At 43.3% G+C, this 19,005-nt stretch overlaps 1 protein-coding gene across 2 annotated transcripts in view; it reads left to right on the top strand.

Moving 5' to 3' along the window:
• STXBP5 (syntaxin binding protein 5) overlaps positions 1–19,005 on the top strand; it is a 468,219-nt gene that overhangs the window by 366,382 nt on the left and 82,832 nt on the right. For both annotated transcript variants that reach the window (XM_088474382.1, XM_088474383.1), the window contains exons 11-18: positions 2,078–2,150; positions 3,009–3,156; positions 3,244–3,311; positions 6,959–6,999; positions 7,475–7,695; positions 8,365–8,534; positions 10,906–11,031; positions 18,299–18,450. In XM_088474382.1, coding sequence (XP_088330508.1) covers positions 2,078–2,150; positions 3,009–3,156; positions 3,244–3,311; positions 6,959–6,999; positions 7,475–7,695; positions 8,365–8,534; positions 10,906–11,031; positions 18,299–18,450 — 999 coding nt within the window. The remainder of the gene's footprint in view (positions 1–2,077; positions 2,151–3,008; positions 3,157–3,243; positions 3,312–6,958; positions 7,000–7,474; positions 7,696–8,364; positions 8,535–10,905; positions 11,032–18,298; positions 18,451–19,005) is intronic.

Here is a 19,005-nt window from a genome sequence, read left to right as displayed (position 1 = left end):
GCCATATGGGGCAGACGCCCGGCGTCACTGAGATGCTACTAGAGGAGTGAAGTACCGTATTTTCCTTTAATTATGCGTGTTATTCACATCAGACACAGCAAAACACAACACTGTGGGACATATTCAGCAAGGATCGCAGTTGCATAGATGCACGCAATCGGTCGATTAATTTGCATTGCGCATGCATCGCAGTGCACGTGCACAAACTAGCAATTGCGATGGGAACTGCGTCTGCAGAGACTGCGCAGACCCAGAGCACAGTGATTGACAAGGAAGTGCCCTTTGTGGGTGGTGACAGGGGGGGTGGTCGGGCGAACGCAGCCGTGCCGGTGAGTTGGGACGGCGTTGCAGGGGCAAGCATAAATTTGCCACTGCAATACCATACGCAGCCTGAGGCCTCATAGCGTGTGCTGAATTTAGCAATTCCTGAGTGATGTCTGACCTGCTTTAACTGTGCGTATGGTTCCGATGTTACGCGATGTTACCAATTGATGTGCTATGTTGCCAATGTATACGGATGTGTGTAAGAGGAAGTGGGCGTCCTTGTGTCAGGATATGATCGCAATGCAATTGCAAACATTTGCATTTCACCGCTGATATTAGCAACTGCGGTGCACACGTATTAGCAGAATAGCGATCCTTGCTGAATCAGGCCTGTGTACTATAGATGCCGGGCTGCAACTTTAACCACACAGGAATTAGTTTTGCTGCTACCAGTTGGTTCATTTCTGTGAATAAAATGCACATTTTAAGCAAGAAAGAGATGCGGACGAGGCACCTGGGACCTGGCACACCGAGAGGGGCTATTTGCCACAATTTCAGTAACAGTGTATAAGGACACATCTTTATGTGCACAACTGAAAGACATTCTGCCAGCCTCTTTGGGACGGCCACCATCTGCAATGCAAGACTGGTCACAGGGTAATTTTACCCCCTGCCCAGCAGTTACCTCCAGTGTTGTACGTACTGCAATATGCATTTGTGAAGTTCATTAACAAGTTTTTCCACTTGTTCAATCAGTGTGAAAAATGTAGGCAGTTTCCAAAATAACACAGAGCAAAGCTGGCACTTGCCTGAAAATGTGTTAGTGCTGTCCTATTGGTTCAAATACATTTTTACATTTGAGCTTTGCTGTCCTTTCAAAGCACTTTGAAAACGTATGTTAAATGCCTATATGTATGTGTTCTAGTTGAGCTTCTAGTCATGTATACATCTCCAACATGCATATTTAATCATGGCTATCATTCATTATTTAAACACATTTAAAATACAAAATATTTGGTGGTCACTGTGCTGATATAGTTTATAGCAGCAATTATAATGTTTATTTAAGTAACTGCTGGGCAAGTGCAGTATAACATCAATATATGCAAAGTGGCACTATGGGGCCACCTACTGTCCAAGAAAGTAATTGCTACATTTTCTTTTCTATGTGATAAAACCCAGAGTGCTTTTACAAGTACAGTATATCGGGATTGTTTTATGATATCATTTACTTTACTGTGATTTCATTGAGCGTTTCGAATGGCATATTATATTGAGGTGCCCATTGACTAAAGTTCTGTGCATGGATTGATTTCTGCATAAGCACAGTAGGCTGCATCCAATACAACAAATGACGCAAGGAATACCGCTGTCACTTTTTGGACTCTTTCACAAATCTGTACTTCCAGCCATTAAATAGTTTCTTGTCTCTATATTTATAATAGTGTATTTTAAACTCCTATTTCTGTTTACAGCCACACCATTACATACATTACACAATTTTACATGCTGTCAATCACAAGTCACGAAGGCCATCATTGAATTAATCTGTAACGCTTTTTAGTAATTGTCATGTCATTGTGATGTTACACCTAGATGTACAATTGTGGGTTTTCAGCAATAGCTGCTGTAGATCATCCTTAAGTAACATGAACAAAATGGACAGTTTACAAAAATATATCACTATAAAATAAATGTTACCTGGAAGATCACTGGTGGTATCCCCGAATACTCAATTTGGCAATAACTGGCTAACAGTTTGGAAATAAAATGGTAAATGTTTCATGGCTGAAATGTAATTTTATCCTTTCAGATTTCCAAGAACCCTACGCTGTGGTTGTACTTCTAGAACAAGATTTAGTTGTTATAGATCTTGCGCAAAATGGGTAAGATTTGGCTTTATTGCAATATCCCGAACTACATACAGGCATTAGAGTCATTTATATGTTTACTTGTTATCTGTGTTTAATGGATAACATGATTAGTTATAACACTGCAAAGCAGAATAAATATAATGGTATATAGGACCGGCACTCCGATTCTGGTGTGTGACGCCCAGGAATTTTAGGAATGGAAATTATAGGCGGCACTCCAGGTCTTTATCCAGCATATCACATATTACATTATTTGTAACGATTTTTTAAGGCTACACAATGAGATAGTTACGCTGGGTACACACTATGCGATATGTCGACACTGGCATCTGAATTGCCTGCCCAGTTGTGATTTCAGCACAGACACGAGCAGCAGAATGGTAGGTGTATATTGGCTTGCCAAACGGCCGCTCGGCCTGCGGATCCCTGGGTCAGCGGACAAGTCACCCAGGTGTGTACCCAGCTGTACTCATAAAAGACCGTCTTGATAGAAAATGGAGCAGTTGCTATCTCAGAAAGTAAATATTTCAGATACATTGATGTCTATTAGATATATGGACTAAAATATGGGATTATTTTCTTTTAAATTGGTATTATTATTATACTGACATATTTGAAATACATTTACATATTGCAGTAAGACTATATTGAGCCTGAATATCAACATAGTGGTGCTTGGATTTTGTGTTTGTGGAAAACATTTGTCTGATGGCATCACTGGGAACCTGGAATAATTATATAAAACACGTTGCTATTAATATTATTTGTACTTAATGCTTTACTGACATTTTTTTACCATTTCTGAAAATAATAGGTCAACTAGTGCATTGTGTATTTATATCCCTAAATAGTACTCTTTATTTTTGTCAGATATCCTATATTTGAAAACCCTTATCCTCTGAGCATACACGAATCTCCTGTGACTTGCTGTGAGTACTTTGCAGACTGTCCTGTGGACCTTATCCCTGCACTTTACTCTGTTGGAGCCAGACAGAAGCGACAAGGTTACAGTAAAAAGGTGTGTGCTGATCACGTTCATTCATGCTACTGTACTGCTATCTTCATATTCAGCTGACTGGTAATTCTGCTATGTTGTTCATTACAGGAATGGCCTATCAATGGTGGTAACTGGGGTGTTGGCACACAAAGCTATCCAGAGATAATAATTACAGGGTACGTTGGAAGCACACAATGGAAGTCGTTTGGGACCTACCAAGCACGCTTATCCAAAGCAATACACAGCCTTCTCAAATGTGGCATAACTGGAGCTACTGGCTAAACCCCTAAACATCTGCTACAGACAGTATATCTTGACAATGATAGCGACATTGTAAGACGTAATTAGAGTAACGCATGGTTTGTAAGGGACATTGAGCAAAGTCAGAAAACTAATATATGTGCACTTTTGCTATGTAAGTAAATGAAAAAGCAAGTGACTGGGTGACCCTGTAGGTGTCCCTTCCTGTACAGGAGAAAGCGGGTTATCTGCAGCTGCTCCTAAGCTGGGTTTCAAGTGGGAAAGTTATTTCTGCACCATGTACAGGAATTGCAAGTGTTATGCAGCTTTGATAAAGCAAAGTCATAAACTAAGAAAAGCACAGCAACCTACCAGTCTAATGAAGCATTTTATCGCCTTACTAGGAATGGCTTTATACGAAAACCCAAGTCACATGAGCTGTAAAACTCTCATTATTAATGATATTACCAGGATCAGTGTGTAAGCAGGGCTCCAGTATATCTCTTTTCATGCAAATATTTAGCAACACTCTAAATTTGCAGCTTCTCCAGTGTGTGGCAAATGTAGATGCATAGGCTGGCTTCTATTTTGTATTGGCCTACCTACTAAGAATGACATACTGTACAAGTATATTACATGCTCCAAAATGTAGGTCTGTGTGTACTTCACGTTAGTTTACATAGCATGCAGTTGTGACACATTTAACATTGATAATACACCCTGAGTAACAACTTACTCGGAATGTACTGTTATTAGCACGTACAACAACACTTAAAAAATAATCAGCTCAATCTGAGCCTCTTTATTTCATTTTTGTTTTTCTTAATTCGCCCTACTATTAAATAATATATATTTCAATATTACCGTTTGCTTCAAGATACCGTATGCAATTTCCCAGCTTTTGGCTTTATTGAATTAAAAGTATCATAATTGTCAGTACCATTTAAATTAACAATTTGCTATTTACTCTTGTTATATGATATCCTAGTATAAATTGTATTTATAAACGTCTCTCATCTAAGTAAGTTCGACACCACCATCATCCCAAATCACTCTGTAGGGAACCTCTTACCTCTCCTCTATGAGGCAAAAGAATAGACAGAAGGTGCACTCAAGGAGTTAATAAATAGGTTTACCCTTTCTCATCAGTAATTTATAACGTGGCAGTTTATATTTGTTGTCAAAAAGAGACCTTTTTAGATACAGAAATTATACAAAGTATCAATGCATTTCTGAAACGGGATGTAGTTATGCAGCCGCCGGTCTCAATATCGACCTCGGAAGCCCGACAAGGGACTTAAGGTAGGCGTCTATCTTAATCCCGACGCCGGAACGCCAAAGGACGCCAGCCCGAACGAGGTAAGGCCGGGGCGCCCTTAGCAATAGCCGCGGGGGGGAGGGTTAGGCTTAGGGAGCCTAGCGAGGATAGGGTTAGGTTTGAGGGGGAGGTAAGGGTTAGGCACCGCTATGGAGTAGGGTTAAGGTTAGGCACCCAAAGGGGTAGGTTTGGGTTAGACCTTGGGAGCGGTAAGGGGGAGGGAGGTTAGGGTTAGGCACTAGGGGAGGAGGTTAGGGTTAGGCACCACTTTGGGCGGGTTAGGGAGGGGTAGGGATAGAGTACTTACTTGCCCTGTCCGGATCTTCTTCCTTCGGACTGCCGGCGTCGGTATATGAACTTCATACCCAACCCCAAACGACACCACTAGGATCTATTTGTGTGGAATAAGAGGGTCAAAAACTAACGTTATTAGTTACATAAACCTCAGATATCTCCACTAAACACATAGAAGTCTCCCAGGGGAATTAGATACACAAATAAATAACCCTCTTCTCCACATTCATATACTCGTACTAGGGGAATAAATAAAATACTTCTGATTCATATTGCTTCTAATACACCAAGGTATGGTTATAGGGGATGTGTGGAATATGTTTGGAACAATTATATCCTCTGCAAGATTTAAGGGATTTAGGCCCTGATTCAGAGCCGGACGCTCTGACCAGAGCGCTCGCTCTGAATCAGGGCCCACCTCCATAAATATGGAGCGTCCTCCTGGACGCTCGTATAGCTGTGGGTCACCACCCACAGCCTATACGAGCGTGCAGGATGATGGTCGCGATGGTCTTGACCATCGCGACCATCGCCAGTGCGAGCAGAAGCCTGCGGTTGAGTTTCTCAACCGCAAGGCCAGGAGTGATTTTGGCTCTATCAGAGCCAAAATCACTCCCACTGACATCACTAGTGATGTCAGTGGGGCCGGCTTCTGACGGTAGGCGCTCCCGTGGGAACGCCTCCGTCTGGCAGGCACGCCCACCAAAGGGGGCGTGCTGTCAATCAACATCGACAGCATGCCCCCTTTGATCAGACACAACGAGCGAAGGAAAGTCCTTCGCTCGTCGCGCATGCGCACGACGGAGCTCCCTCCGTCGTGCGCATGCGCAGTGCACACTATCGACCCACTTGCGAGCGGACAGCCGCTCGCGAGTAGGTCTGAATCAGGCCCTTACTTCTAAAGTGGAGATTTGCCCCTTTGTAACACACATATTCAATATATTACATTTAACTCCCACATGCAATCTAAACATTGGCATATGATTATCACACACACACGGCGACTTATATTTAAAAATAAATCACCATTTCCTACTTAACTTACACTAATCTCTATTTTAGATATTTTACTAAAAAATATATACAGTAAACATGTGGTAAGAACAGGTTTTTTTTTAAAGCATATTAAATGTTATGTTTTAGAAGCATTAGAAGGTCTCTTTTATGAAACTAAAAACAAACTGACACGTTATACATTATTATTAATTTCATTTCACTAATTTCCCTTGTTTAAGCTTATTTTGTATTTTGTACTGTAAAGGCAAATGTAAAGCACTTTGAGTCCTTTAGGAGAAAAGCGCTATATAAATAAAATTATTATTATTATTATTATTATTATTATTATTGAGAAAGGTTAAACCTTATTATTAGCTCCCTGAGTGCGCCTTTACATACTCCATTACTGTCAAATTATTTTGCCTATAATGTGAAAGTTGTGAGATTTGGCTGCACCCCAAGTGTTCCAGGGCTTCACTAACTGAATACTTTTACTTAACCATATAACCCATTATATACAAAAAGGAAGAGGAGTGAGAAATGAATGATCATAAGTATATATAACCATTTACATCCTCTCTGTGAAGGACTACTATTGTCGTTTAGTACTGCTCTGTGAGCTTAGGGGTCATCTTGCTATTTTCTTCCCCCCAGAGGTTCTCAGTGGGATTAAGAACTGGACTCTGAGCTGGCCAGTTCATCCGGGTTACCGAATTTTCTGTATAACAGTCCAGCGTCGCCTTGGAAACATGACAGGTGGCATTGTCATCCTGATAAAAACATTTGTTGTTTCCATAGAACTGCCTCCCAATGAATTTTTCTTGTCAAATCCACCACATTAGTGGCCATTTGGAACTCGTGTGCAATGGTATGCGTGGGACCATTTCACTTGAGCGGGAGTGTCCAATCACTTTTGTCTACATAGTGTATATGTGAATGAAAATTATATTTATGCTGGCATTTTTTACTTTTCAGTCACGCTGATGGATCAATCAAATTTTGGGATGCTTCAGCAAGTAAGTATTTGTACACCCAATATATGCATGTTGGAATTTAATGTTACTGCTTCTTGGTACTATTTTGATCACAGGGAAAAGTTCCCATCTAGATCACTTGTAACTTATGGATTTCCTGTAAAATTAACCAGCATTGTTACATTGTTTTAGTATCATGCATGTGAGGAAAAGGTGCTTATTAGTTTAATTGAGAGATAATCAGGCTGAACCAAGATGTTGGCAATACATTTTAGTAGTGACCGCTATATGACGCCTACTATTTAGTTTCAAGTAGCATCCTCTAACATTAGTACGTCCACAATAGACAGAGTGGCCTGTGCTAAGCTTCAGTCTACCTTAACATGCAACATCTCTTATAAATGCATTCTCCTTGTATCATTACCAAATCGAATCAGTATTGTATTTAAAGATAATAGATGACTTAGTCTTTTTTTTCTGTGTTTGTTTCTTAATGTCTTTTGTCATCTGTTTTTAGTAACATTGCAAATGTTGTACAAGCTTAAGACGGCAAAAGTGTTTGAGAAATCTCGAAATAAAGAGGATAAGCCCAGCACGGACATCGTAGATGAAGATCCGTATGCCATCCAGATGATCTCCTGGTGCCCGGAGAGCAGGATACTGTGTGTGGCAGGTGTCTCTGCCCATGTTATCATTTACAGGTTCAGCAAACAGGAAGTTACAACAGATGTCATCCCGGTAAAGACCGTTCTCCCTTGTTATTCTCTTTCACGTAGGAAGCCACAAAATTCTGATGCACCTCTAAGCTGAGGATGGCAGTCTGGCCCCCGCGATAAATATTATTTGGCTGCATTACACAGAAAATGTAGCTCCCATTTCAGTACCAGCCAGGTGGATTACAGGAAGTTGCTTAGAAACAAAAATAATCATTTCACATTTCTGAACAGAAAATAACATGCTACATGTTTTATAAATGCTGAAATACACACACAATAAATACATAGTTTTTTAAATTCCCATTAATAACCAGTTTATTAAAATTTTAACCAATAAAGAGACCCCCTCCAACTGATCTTGCTAGCACTACCACATGGCATGTTCTGGAAAGAGACAATTGTTTCTTGTGTATTTATTTTATGAAACTTATTAAAAGTATTGAAAGCCATCCTGCCAGCCAACTTTGCAGCTGATTGCGAGATAGATTTTTGACGCATCAATGGGGCCTAATGATTTGTGGAGAGTGTTTGTAGTATTTGGGAGAGTGGTTGACCACTGAGTGCATGATGTGGTCAGATCAGGGTGTGTGTCCAGAAATTGATACAATAATAATATATAGTATAGTTTGTGGTTTTCTGCTTTAGTATATGACTTATGCATGTTTCTTGTGTCCTGTGCTTGTGTATTAAGATGTTGGAAGTGAGGTTGCTCTATGAAATCAACGATCTAGAGTCACCGGACATTGAACAAGTGCCAACACCTAGTGGGGGACCCAACTCACAGCCCATTGTTCTTCAGTCTCACCCATCTACAAGCAGCAGTTCATCAGACGGAATACGTGACAATGTACCTTGTTTAAGGTGAGCGATAATAAAATGATTTTCTTAGTGCAGCACAAGTGCAGCCACATTTTACAGTTCTGCATTTGCAGGTGACAAGTAACAGTCTGCATACATTGTTCTAGACCAGTGGTTCCCAAACTTTATACAATCACGGCGCCCTAGAGTATCAGCATTTTTTCCTCGGCACCCCTGGGGCAAAAGTTTCTTATTGAGAAATTCAGCAAAACTTAATTGAAGTAAATTGTGCTTGTACGTCACCCTTAGGTTCAGTCATGTGGTGGTTGACAGGGTTCCACTTTTTTTGTCCACATACTTTTTGATTGGCAGCAGCCAGCACTGGTTTTGCCTATCACACTGACTAAAAATAATTTTATTTGTACTGGACCTCCAACCCAAGGCAGCCCTGCAAGTGCCCTGAGGCACCCCAGGGTGCCACGGCACACAGTTTCAGAACCACTGCTCTAGACAATGCCAATCTCCTAGTCTGTCTCTGCCACTTATACACTAGATATCATATTATTATTATTATCATTTATTTATATGGCGCCACAAGTGTTCCGCAGCGCCTTACAAAGTACATGAACAAATAAGTAACCAGTGACTTACAATACAATACAATGCAGGACACGGACATGTATAATAAACATAGCTATATTAGTGACCTTTACGCCCACATAGGCAGCCGAGTGTTGGTTGCCCTTGTGGGGAGTAAGAGATAAATTAAATTACAGTAGGGAGAAGCACAAGAGGGTAGAGGCAGTGGCGGAACTCCCGGAGACAATGGAGTCATTTGCCGCCGGGCTCCAGCCCTTAAGGGGGCACCAGGGTCCATTGTCCCCCGGGCCGTTCCGGGCACAGCTATGGAGATGGACCGCTGCTGATCGGCGCTCCACCTCCAGCGGTGTCAATACGAGGGGTGCGGTCGCACCCCCTATTTGCCGGGCGCCTGCTGAGTGTGTTACCAGCGGGCGCCCGGCTCCTTCTTTCCCCCCGGCGATAACCGGAGGAACGGAGCTCACTCCTGAGCTCCGCTTCCGGGTCCCGCAATGCACTATGGTTCCGAGGAGCGGGCGCCGGGGATGGAAGGCAGCAGCACTGGAGCGGGGTTCAGGTAAGTATTGGGTTTTTTTTTTTTTATGCGTATGCGCTCGCGGGGGGGGGCTCACTACAGGGGGCATTACTGGGTACTGGGTGCTCACTACAGGGGGCATTACTGGGGGCTCACTACAGGGGGCATTACTGGGAGCACTATAGGGGGCATTACGGGGGCTTACTACAGAGGGCATACTACAGGGGGCATTATGGGGGCTTACTACAGGGGGAATTACTGGGGACTTTCTACAAGGGGCATTACTGGGGGCTTTCTACAGGGGGCTTACTACAGGGGGCATTACTGGGGGCTTACTACAGGGGGCATTACGAGGGCTTTCTACAGGGTGCATTACTGGGGGCTTTCTACAGGGGGCATTACTGGGGGCTTACTACTGGGGGCACTACAGGGAGTTTACTACTGGGGGCTTACTACAGGGGCTTACTACTGGGAGCATTTCAAGGGGCTTATTACTGGGGGCACTACAGGGGCCCTTACTACTGGGGCACTGCAAAGGGGGACCACTATTGGAGGCACTGCATAGGGGTACCATTACTGGGGGGCACTACAAAGACGGCACTGCATAGGGGGACCTCTACAGAGGGCACTGCACAGGGGGTCCACTACTGGGGAAACTGCATAGGGGGGTTCAGCTGGTGCTGGGGGGGTGGTACATTTTAATTTGGGGGGGCACCAACATTTATCTTGCCTCCGGGCACCTGGGATGAAGTTACGCCACTGGGCAGAGGGGCCTGCTCGAAAGAGCTTACATTCTTTAAGGGAGGGGCAGAAAAACAGAAGTGACACAGATGGGGTAGGCGGGGAGGAAGGAAGATGTAGCAGCAAGTTAGGATGAGAGCTGGAAGGCTTTAATGAAGTAGTGGGTCTTAAGAGCTCGTATTGAGGGTGCTGCCATTTGCTAACCACCAAACTTGAAATATGATTTTATACACTTTCCATCAGATTGGGGGTCTGCTTTAAGCGTAAGTTGCTATAATATTATATTACTCAATAAAGGCAAAATTCAAAATATGAGAATCATCTGGTTTTTTCATTTGATTGTTTTTTTCCACTCTCATTTTGTGCTGTGCTTTTGTTAATCATTTTGCCACTGATCTGTATGGTAAATTGTTACTAAACTTTTCAGAAAATAAAATTGAGCACTAAGATCCTATGTTGGTTTAATCATGCGTCAAGGTGAGGTGCAGATGGGGCCAAACTTTAGAATTGCTGCAATAAATGTCATCATCCTGGATAAAGTCTTACTGAGATATTTATTTCAGATCATTTCTATTTCAGGGTTAAAAGCACTCCATTAAAGCAATCTGCCGGCTACCAAGTAGAACTGGTGATACAACTTGTATGGGTCAGCGGAGAACCTCCACAGCAGATAACCAGCTTGGCTGTTAACTCTGCCTATGGCCTGTAAGTATTTATTTTATAGTAGTTCACAGAGTACACAACAGACCGAATTTAATTAACCGCGAGTTTGGTAGTGTGAAGTTCCGCATCACATAAACACACACTTTGTGGGATATTTTCATGAAGCATGGTTCTGATACCCACGCAATTCAATTAGAAAGGGCAAGTTCTGGGCAACGTAACAATGTTCAGTGTTAATTCTGCATTGTTCAACCTACGTGAAGTGAATGAAAGAGTGGTGACGTTTTCCTGAACCCCAAAATGCTGGCAATTGCAATAGCAGGACTACATAGGGAAAAACACTTGTAACTCCTATCTGCAAGTTCAGAAACCTCTTTCCCATTAATACAACACCTCAAAATAAATGCCCCACATCACAACAAACTGTCTGTTCATAAACATTGGCTGAAAGCCACAGAATGATGCTACACAGACAAATCAATATATTTACAAAAAAAGCTGCATGAAGGTAATGCCCTATGTCCTGTTATATTTATATTAAAATATGGATGTTTTACTTTTTTTCATATGCTCTGGAGGAGCAAACTAAAAGCCTCATTAACTCCCAAAGAAGCCCATATTAACCTAACGTGGATTTGTAATTAAACAGCAAAAAGTTGTGTGACGTAGTTCGTGGCTGATTGAATTTGGCTCAGTGAGATACAGTACTTTTCTTACCTTGCATCACTTGTCTGGCAGTAACGCATGGGATGCGACTGCAGGCAGGAATGCTTTACCTGACCAGATCATTGCTGTATCTATGGGCTGGATCTCCCAACTGTAATGGAGGAAATGTGCAGAATGGATTTCTTGCTCTGGCTCCCTAGAAGTGACATTGCGATCTGTAACCGCCGACATCACTCCCAAAATCATGCCCCAGATGCAGTGCGCCTATGTGCGCGTGGTGGAAAAATGGGCGTGACCACATGCCACAAGGGACGTGGTAACTGAAAAATGGGGGCGTGTCAAAATGATACACCACTGTTTCTTGTCACTCTGGGAACATTCCTTTCCATTCCATATTCACCTTGATTCCCCCAGTAGTAGTGCCCCTCTTGCAATGCCCCCCCTTATGCAGTGCCCCATGTAGTAGTAGCCCTTATACAATGTCCCCAGTAGCAGTGCCCCATGTAGTAGAGTCCCCAGTAGTACCCCTTTTACAGTGCTCCCAGTAGTGCCACTAATACAGTGTCCCCAGTAGTGCCACTTATACAGTGCCCCCAGTAGTGGTCTCCCCTATGCAGTGCCCCCAGTGGTGCCACTTATACAGTGTGCCTAGTAGTGGTCCCCGTAGTTCCCCTTATACAGTGCCCCCAGTAGAGCCCCTTATACAGTGCCCCCAGTAGTGGTCCCCCTATGCTGTGCCCCTTATACAGTGCCCACAGTAGTGGTCCCATCTATACAGTGCCCCCAGTAGTGCCCCTTATGCCATGGCCGCAGTAGTGGTCCCGCTATGAAGTGCCCCCAGTAGCGCCCCTTATACTGTACCCCTTATTCAGTGTCCCCTTTATGCAGTGCCCCCTGTAGTGATCCCCTTTATGAAGTGCCCCTTATACATTGCCGCCAGTAGTGCCCCTTATACAGTGCCCCCAGTAGTGGTCCCCCCTATGCAGTGCCCCTTATACAGTGTCCCCAGTAGTGCCCCTTACATATATCACAAAGACACACACAAAACACAATACTTATCTGAATCCCTAGCTCCTCCACCCACCGCCGTCAGCTCCTCCGTCCTTCCACTCGGCACTATGGGAGAGACGTCATGACGCCTCTCCCTTTACCCACTGCGGGTTCCAGAAGCCGGAGCTCATGAGTGAGCTCCAGCCATAAGTGCAGCAGCCAATGAGAGTCTGTCAGACTCTCATTGGCTGCTAAAACAAACACACCGCCACCAGGTAGTACAAGTCTACCACCTGGCGCTGGCGGCAGTGTGTTTGTTTTATTGTGTAGTGCGGTCCGCAATGCACTGACTGAAAAGGACCTGGACCGAGCCCAGCGGCAGCCCAACCCTGCCCCCAGCCACGAGCACCGGCCGACCTTCCCCCCCCCCCCCCCCTAGTTACGCCACTGAGCTGCACTCTGGGGCACATGTGTCTAAACTAAAGCTACAAGGTGGGGAACATAGTTTCCAACCGAGTGCAAATATGCTGATCTATGCGTGTGCAGAGATCAGATGCAGCAAGGGGACTAACGATCAGTACCCCCTGCCCCACACTCCACTGCGCTCTGCATCAAGGTGAGGCGGCAGAGCTATGCCACAGGAGGTTGGGCAGGGGGATAATGGTGGGTCTGTTCTGGCACTGAGTTGGAGTGGGTTATCCTGCCCCACAAAAAGGTTTTATTTTGGTTGGGTGAGGGGGGTCACTAAACAGTGGGGGCTCATTGACACTGGGGGCGAGGATGAGGGCTCTGGAATCTATTTCCACTATGGGGCCGGGGGTTGTAATATTACAATGAGGGCCTATGAACATGGAGGGGGGGGGGGTTAAAACACCCCTTAGGTAGATATTTTTTTTCATAAAATATTTGAATATATGTAAAAAAACATTTACACTTTATTAAATAATAATACAAAAAAAACAATTTCTGAGAGGTTTGGGGGCAAAACATTTCTCAGTTAAGTGGCTAATAAGGGGATTCACATATTCTTTGTTTGTGCATACCTTCATGCAGCTTTTTCTGTAAAGATATTGATCTATCTGTGTAGCATCATTCTGTAGCTTTCATCCATTTTTTTATGAATCGACAGTTTGTTTTCTTTTTCCTGTGATACAATACAATGCTACTATCTAAATACAGATGTATCCTCTGCAGAAAAGACAGCAAAGTTCTCAGTGAAAAGAAACAACTGTGAATGGAAATATTTGTTGAAAAGGCAAAATGAAGGCAAAAGATAAAAGCATTGTATTTACAAGTTACTGTATGTATACCGATATATTAATGTTATCTAAAGGTAGACAAATTCCTTTAAGATACTGTATATTACCATTTTTAGTCAACTTGCAGTTAACATCAGCCCAGGATTGATCTGGATTTGTAGTCCTTACCATTGATATTCATTGTAGCAGAAACAACAGATAAAAGGTGCCAAACTTTCAGACACTTTCTTTTGTCTCATTCTTTGAATAAATTGTCACTTTTTGTTTTTTTAATTAGTTTCCAAGCAACGTTACAGTATATATCCATGGATTTCACTTTTCAGTACGTAGCTCTATTATCACTACTTAGTGTCCTAGAGCAAGACGGCTACGTCTAGCTGACACATAAACCCACAGTAATTATTTAAGGTTATCAGCAACCTGGTGTTGGTCAGAGTGATGGTTTCTTGTAATTCATCTTAATGAATGATGTGCAGAGCAGCTGAAGGTGTCAGGCAGCTTAGTTTGTCTTTTTAGGCACAGATTAAACTCCTGTTTACAGCAAATGACTTTCTTACATCCCATATATCTTGTTGATTATTAATTGACTGATTTGTTTACAGTATTGAAAGAATTGCTAATGTGAATCTCTACAAGGGTCCCTGTGGCATCACCATGATACATTTCTGCTGTATTTTATTGGATATCTTAAGATGGAATTTATTCATAATAAGGTTGATTTTGCAGGATATCCCATGTCTCTTGTATTATCATAAACCAAGAAAGAGACCTTAATTTAGGGGGATTAAGGTTTGTTGGGGGCCGAGGGCAACTAACTTATGGGGGTAACCCTTGGAACCCCTCCCTCCATGCTCATGCTCCATCCACTGTTCTATGTGATTGTGTGTCACACCGCAGTCAGTCATCCTGCCCAGTGGCACCTCCCAGCTGCAGTAAACAATTGTGCTGACTGTGACATCCGCGACCCTGAAGTGCAGGGACTTGGAGCCGGGTGGGGGGCACATATTATGCCCTAATATCGCACAGTTGCTATGTGTGTGCTCCCCATGTATGGGGGCCCTGGGGCAACCACCTTGTCAGCCGTGCAGTTATTCCGGCTTTGCTACAGGAAAAGTGCACTTAAATGTTTATGTTGAGCCACAAGTATCTCAATGATACGTTCAATTTAAAGCAAGCAGTATTACTTTATCAGCATACATGTCCCTATGCCACACAATAACATTGAGATGCAGTTTGACTGTGGGCCTGATTCAGAGATGGTTGGTAATGCAGCCACACTCACAGGTACTCTCGCAATAGCAGCTGCGGGGACTATGCAAATATTAATCTCATCCTTCCCTTGTGTTCCACTGTGCGATGGAGGGTACGAGTGGTGAGACGCCCACTTTCAGGCTGTGTGGTCTGTGCATTTGTGATCGAGAAACACTTCAATATCGACACAACATTGGTTGAACCATCGACATTTGCGGTAGCCTAGGGTCTACTCTCTTGGGGGCAGGAGTGGGTACTTAACCAGGCTGGCTGGGGGGACCCAGGGGGTACTGGGTCAGTAGCACATCAGATAGAGAGATAGAGGAGACTGGGCTGTGGATGGTCCAGGGAGGCTGCCGCCGCTAAGCAGCAGCAGTCTCCTCTCTCACCTTGCAAGTGCTACGAGGGGGGGGGGGCAATCACACTGATTCCCCCTCACCATCTTTCCAGCGTTCGTCGTCAGTTATTGTAGGTTTACATTTTTTTGGGGGGGGAGGCAACATCTCTTCGATGTAGCGACACCCCCTCCCGGTACCGTGGCCCGTCACTGCTTTTGACTGCCCTCTCAACTTTAGCTACTCTCTTCAAATCCGACTAAACATGACCTCTGAAGCTGTGGATTTGTGTTTGAGAATGCAACAGCGTTCCCAGACACACCTGTGACACTTCCATAATACGCCCATGAAACTGCCCCTTTTTGCGTTCACTTTAGGTCACGTGCCAGTCTCCACCCTGATACGCCCAGGATTGCAAACCCCTTTGCAAGTCTAAGTGATGTTGTACGCTTTATTGCGAACAGCATAGGGTTGGTGTGTGCACAGTAAGGGACTCCTGGACTATTTCCGCATGCAAAAAAAGCAAACCTCGCTCAACTGCGCAAACATCGGCACTGTGTCCATATCTGAATCAGGCCCAGTGTTAGTAGTAAATGTAAAAGTCACAGTACGCTATTCATATGCAGTATTATTTCATGAAGTGTCAAATACACATGATAGAGTAGTGTCCTGATAGTGTAAATAAATGGGAAAGTTGCATTTTCCCTGTAAAATGTATTGAAATGCAAATGCCTTCACATCCATTATTTATGGCTTTAAAAGGCATTAAACTTTGTTTTTTTAAGTAGTCCGGCCAAATGGAAATGACAAAAGAATAATCTGAGTAGTCAGCCGTGGCTTGATTTAGTACAATTAGCTGCAGGGCTACTGGCAGAAGATGTGTACCTCGGGATGGGTCTAAGGGATATATTTACAAAGAAAAGCCAGTGCTTCTCAGCAGGTTGGAGCTGAAAAATGTAAGCGCCATTAACATTCAGTGGAAGCCCGACATGCTTTACACTGAATGTTAGTGCCACTTTAAATTTTCAGCTCCAACCCGCCAAGAAGTGGCAGATTACAAAAGCCGCTGCTTTGTAAATATAGCCCTAAGTCTCATTAGGTTACATCTCCAGAGGATACAGTCAATTGAATATGCCTTACTGCACTCAACACGTCAACCCACCACTGAGCCACCTTCAGACGAAACGTGCCACAAGTCTAAGACACGGCAAAATCTAGATACAGGAACATTTTGGTGCACACTTGCTGTACGGAAACGCATACATTCAGGCTGTAACACCAGTGCAGTTGTGCTATGATTTTTGCATAAAATACATAATTTATCAGGTACTGTCATAATGAGTTTTAACAATTTCTTATGTTATGAATACTTTATAGTAAATAACTTCAGCTTTCTTAAGAAAGTAGGAGGCCCGTGTGCACTCCCCATGCGGGGCTTCCTTCTCTCTCTCCGGTGGCCGGTAGCCGACTGACGTGGCTAGCCAGCCACCGGAGCATTAGAAGACTCCGGGCACTTGAGTGTGCCCGGAGTCTACTGCGCATGCGCAGACCGCCTGAAAATGGCCGCGGCAGCCATTTTCCGGTGTTCTGAGGAGTGCAGACACCCGATGTGGGACCACGACCAGGTAAGTCTAAAATAATATGGGTGCAGTGTGTGCGGTGCGGGGCCCCCCTGGACCCAGGGTCCCATGTGCCCCACACACACTGCACCCATTTTAGATACGCCACTGATATACAGTATGTAGTCTGAATGAACACGCTGACTCTTTGGGAATTTGAGGAACAGCAGTTGCAGAACTGCATACACTATGGGCCTGATTCAGATGTGGGAGCAAATGCCATCACAGCTGCCATCTCTCACTGATTCGCAATTGCGAAATTATGCGAACGAGCCACTTGCCGTCCAGTGCTTAGAGACGCCCAGTGAAAGCATCTCACATAGGCTGCTCATGCACAAAACCCGAAACATTGGACACAGATGAAGCGGCCATCAGCCTTCTGATTAAGTCTAAACTGTTGCAGACATATCGGGTCTCCAGAAATGCAGAGGACTCTCCTGCTGCAAGCAAGGATGCAGTGGCTAATTTATGGATGTCCCAAAAACAGTGTTTAAACGGTCAGACACGTCTGTGTTTTTATAAGCACACCCTGTTACCTCCCCCAAACGCTGACTACCTATCACTCACTTTGTGAGGGAATCCTCTGTGTAAGCAGATTCACAATTCAGTTGTTGTGTGTGCACTGTCCGGCTTACACGTATGCACAATGGCAAACAATCGCTCAATCTACGTAAATATCAACATTGTGTCCACATCTGAATCAGGCCCTATATCCCAATGTCTACCTCTGCAGAACTATAAAGTGTCTGCCTATACAACAGAAGAGCATTAATAAAATGTTGACTTCGGTCTGCAGCATGGTGAATTACAATGTGGATGTCAGTTTCTTTATACATTCTTAGAAAAGACATAACATGTAAATAATTTTTGGCTATTGCTTGCAACCTTTTATGGTTACCTGACATAACTTCTGATATATCTACAATATTATTAATTACTTCTTTACATACTATGTTACAACATTGCAGTAAATATTCTGGAAAAGTAGGACTGCATTTTAAAACAAATATTGATTATTTTACTTTGAATGAAAATGTTGTTTTCATATCATCATAGCATATTTTCAAATTATTTTAGGACATATTTCCTATTAAAGCTTATTGTTTGGGCACATCGAGTATGATTAGCATGGTAGAAAAAGATTATAATCTCTGTTTTTCTTCTCCCTCTCACCTCACACAACTTCCAGAGTAGTATTTGGAAACTGTAACGGTCTTGCCATGGTAGACTACATGCAGAAGACAGTTCTGTTAAACCTGGGTACAATTGAACTGTATGGCTCGAATGATCCCTACCAGAGACAGCCACGTTCTCCACGCAAAACACGACAGCCCTCAGGAGGTAAGGAGACTTGTTACTTATGTCTAGAGCATGTGTACATAGTGCACACTACTTTGGGGTTTACTATTAGTAAGATCTGTGATTTACTCAGCATGCACAGATACAGTATATACCTATTTTATACTGGCAATATGTCTGCTCAGTGTACCGTTTGTGCTACAGATTAGTAACAACAGCCTGTGTTCCTGCTCCTCCTATGCGTCTGTTCCCACATTCACACTAAAATGTTAGGTTGAAGAGGGACAATTTTTTTTGCTGTGATCTGGCAAATTTCAGTTTAATCTGTCTCTGACCTGACGATAACATATTGTTGAAATGCAAATAAACAGTTATTAATAATAAGCATCCATTCAGTTGGGCTAGGTCTTGGGTCAGCCTTTATCCATTTTGTGTGTGCAACTATGGAATTTTAGGACCACAAAAACTAAAATACATATTTGCTCATATAAAAGAACTTCTCTGCACAACTGCAACTATTTTACATACTAGGCTACTCTCTCAGAATGTCTGATAGGTAAACCTATCACATTCCATACATTTCTGCAGTGAAGTGGG

Source organism: Taudactylus pleione, unplaced genomic scaffold (genome assembly GCF_031769625.1).
Source record: "Taudactylus pleione unplaced genomic scaffold, aTauple2 ptg000154l, whole genome shotgun sequence".
NCBI lineage: Eukaryota > Metazoa > Chordata > Amphibia > Anura > Myobatrachidae > Taudactylus > Taudactylus pleione.
This window is presented reverse-complemented; position numbering and strand designations above follow the sequence as displayed.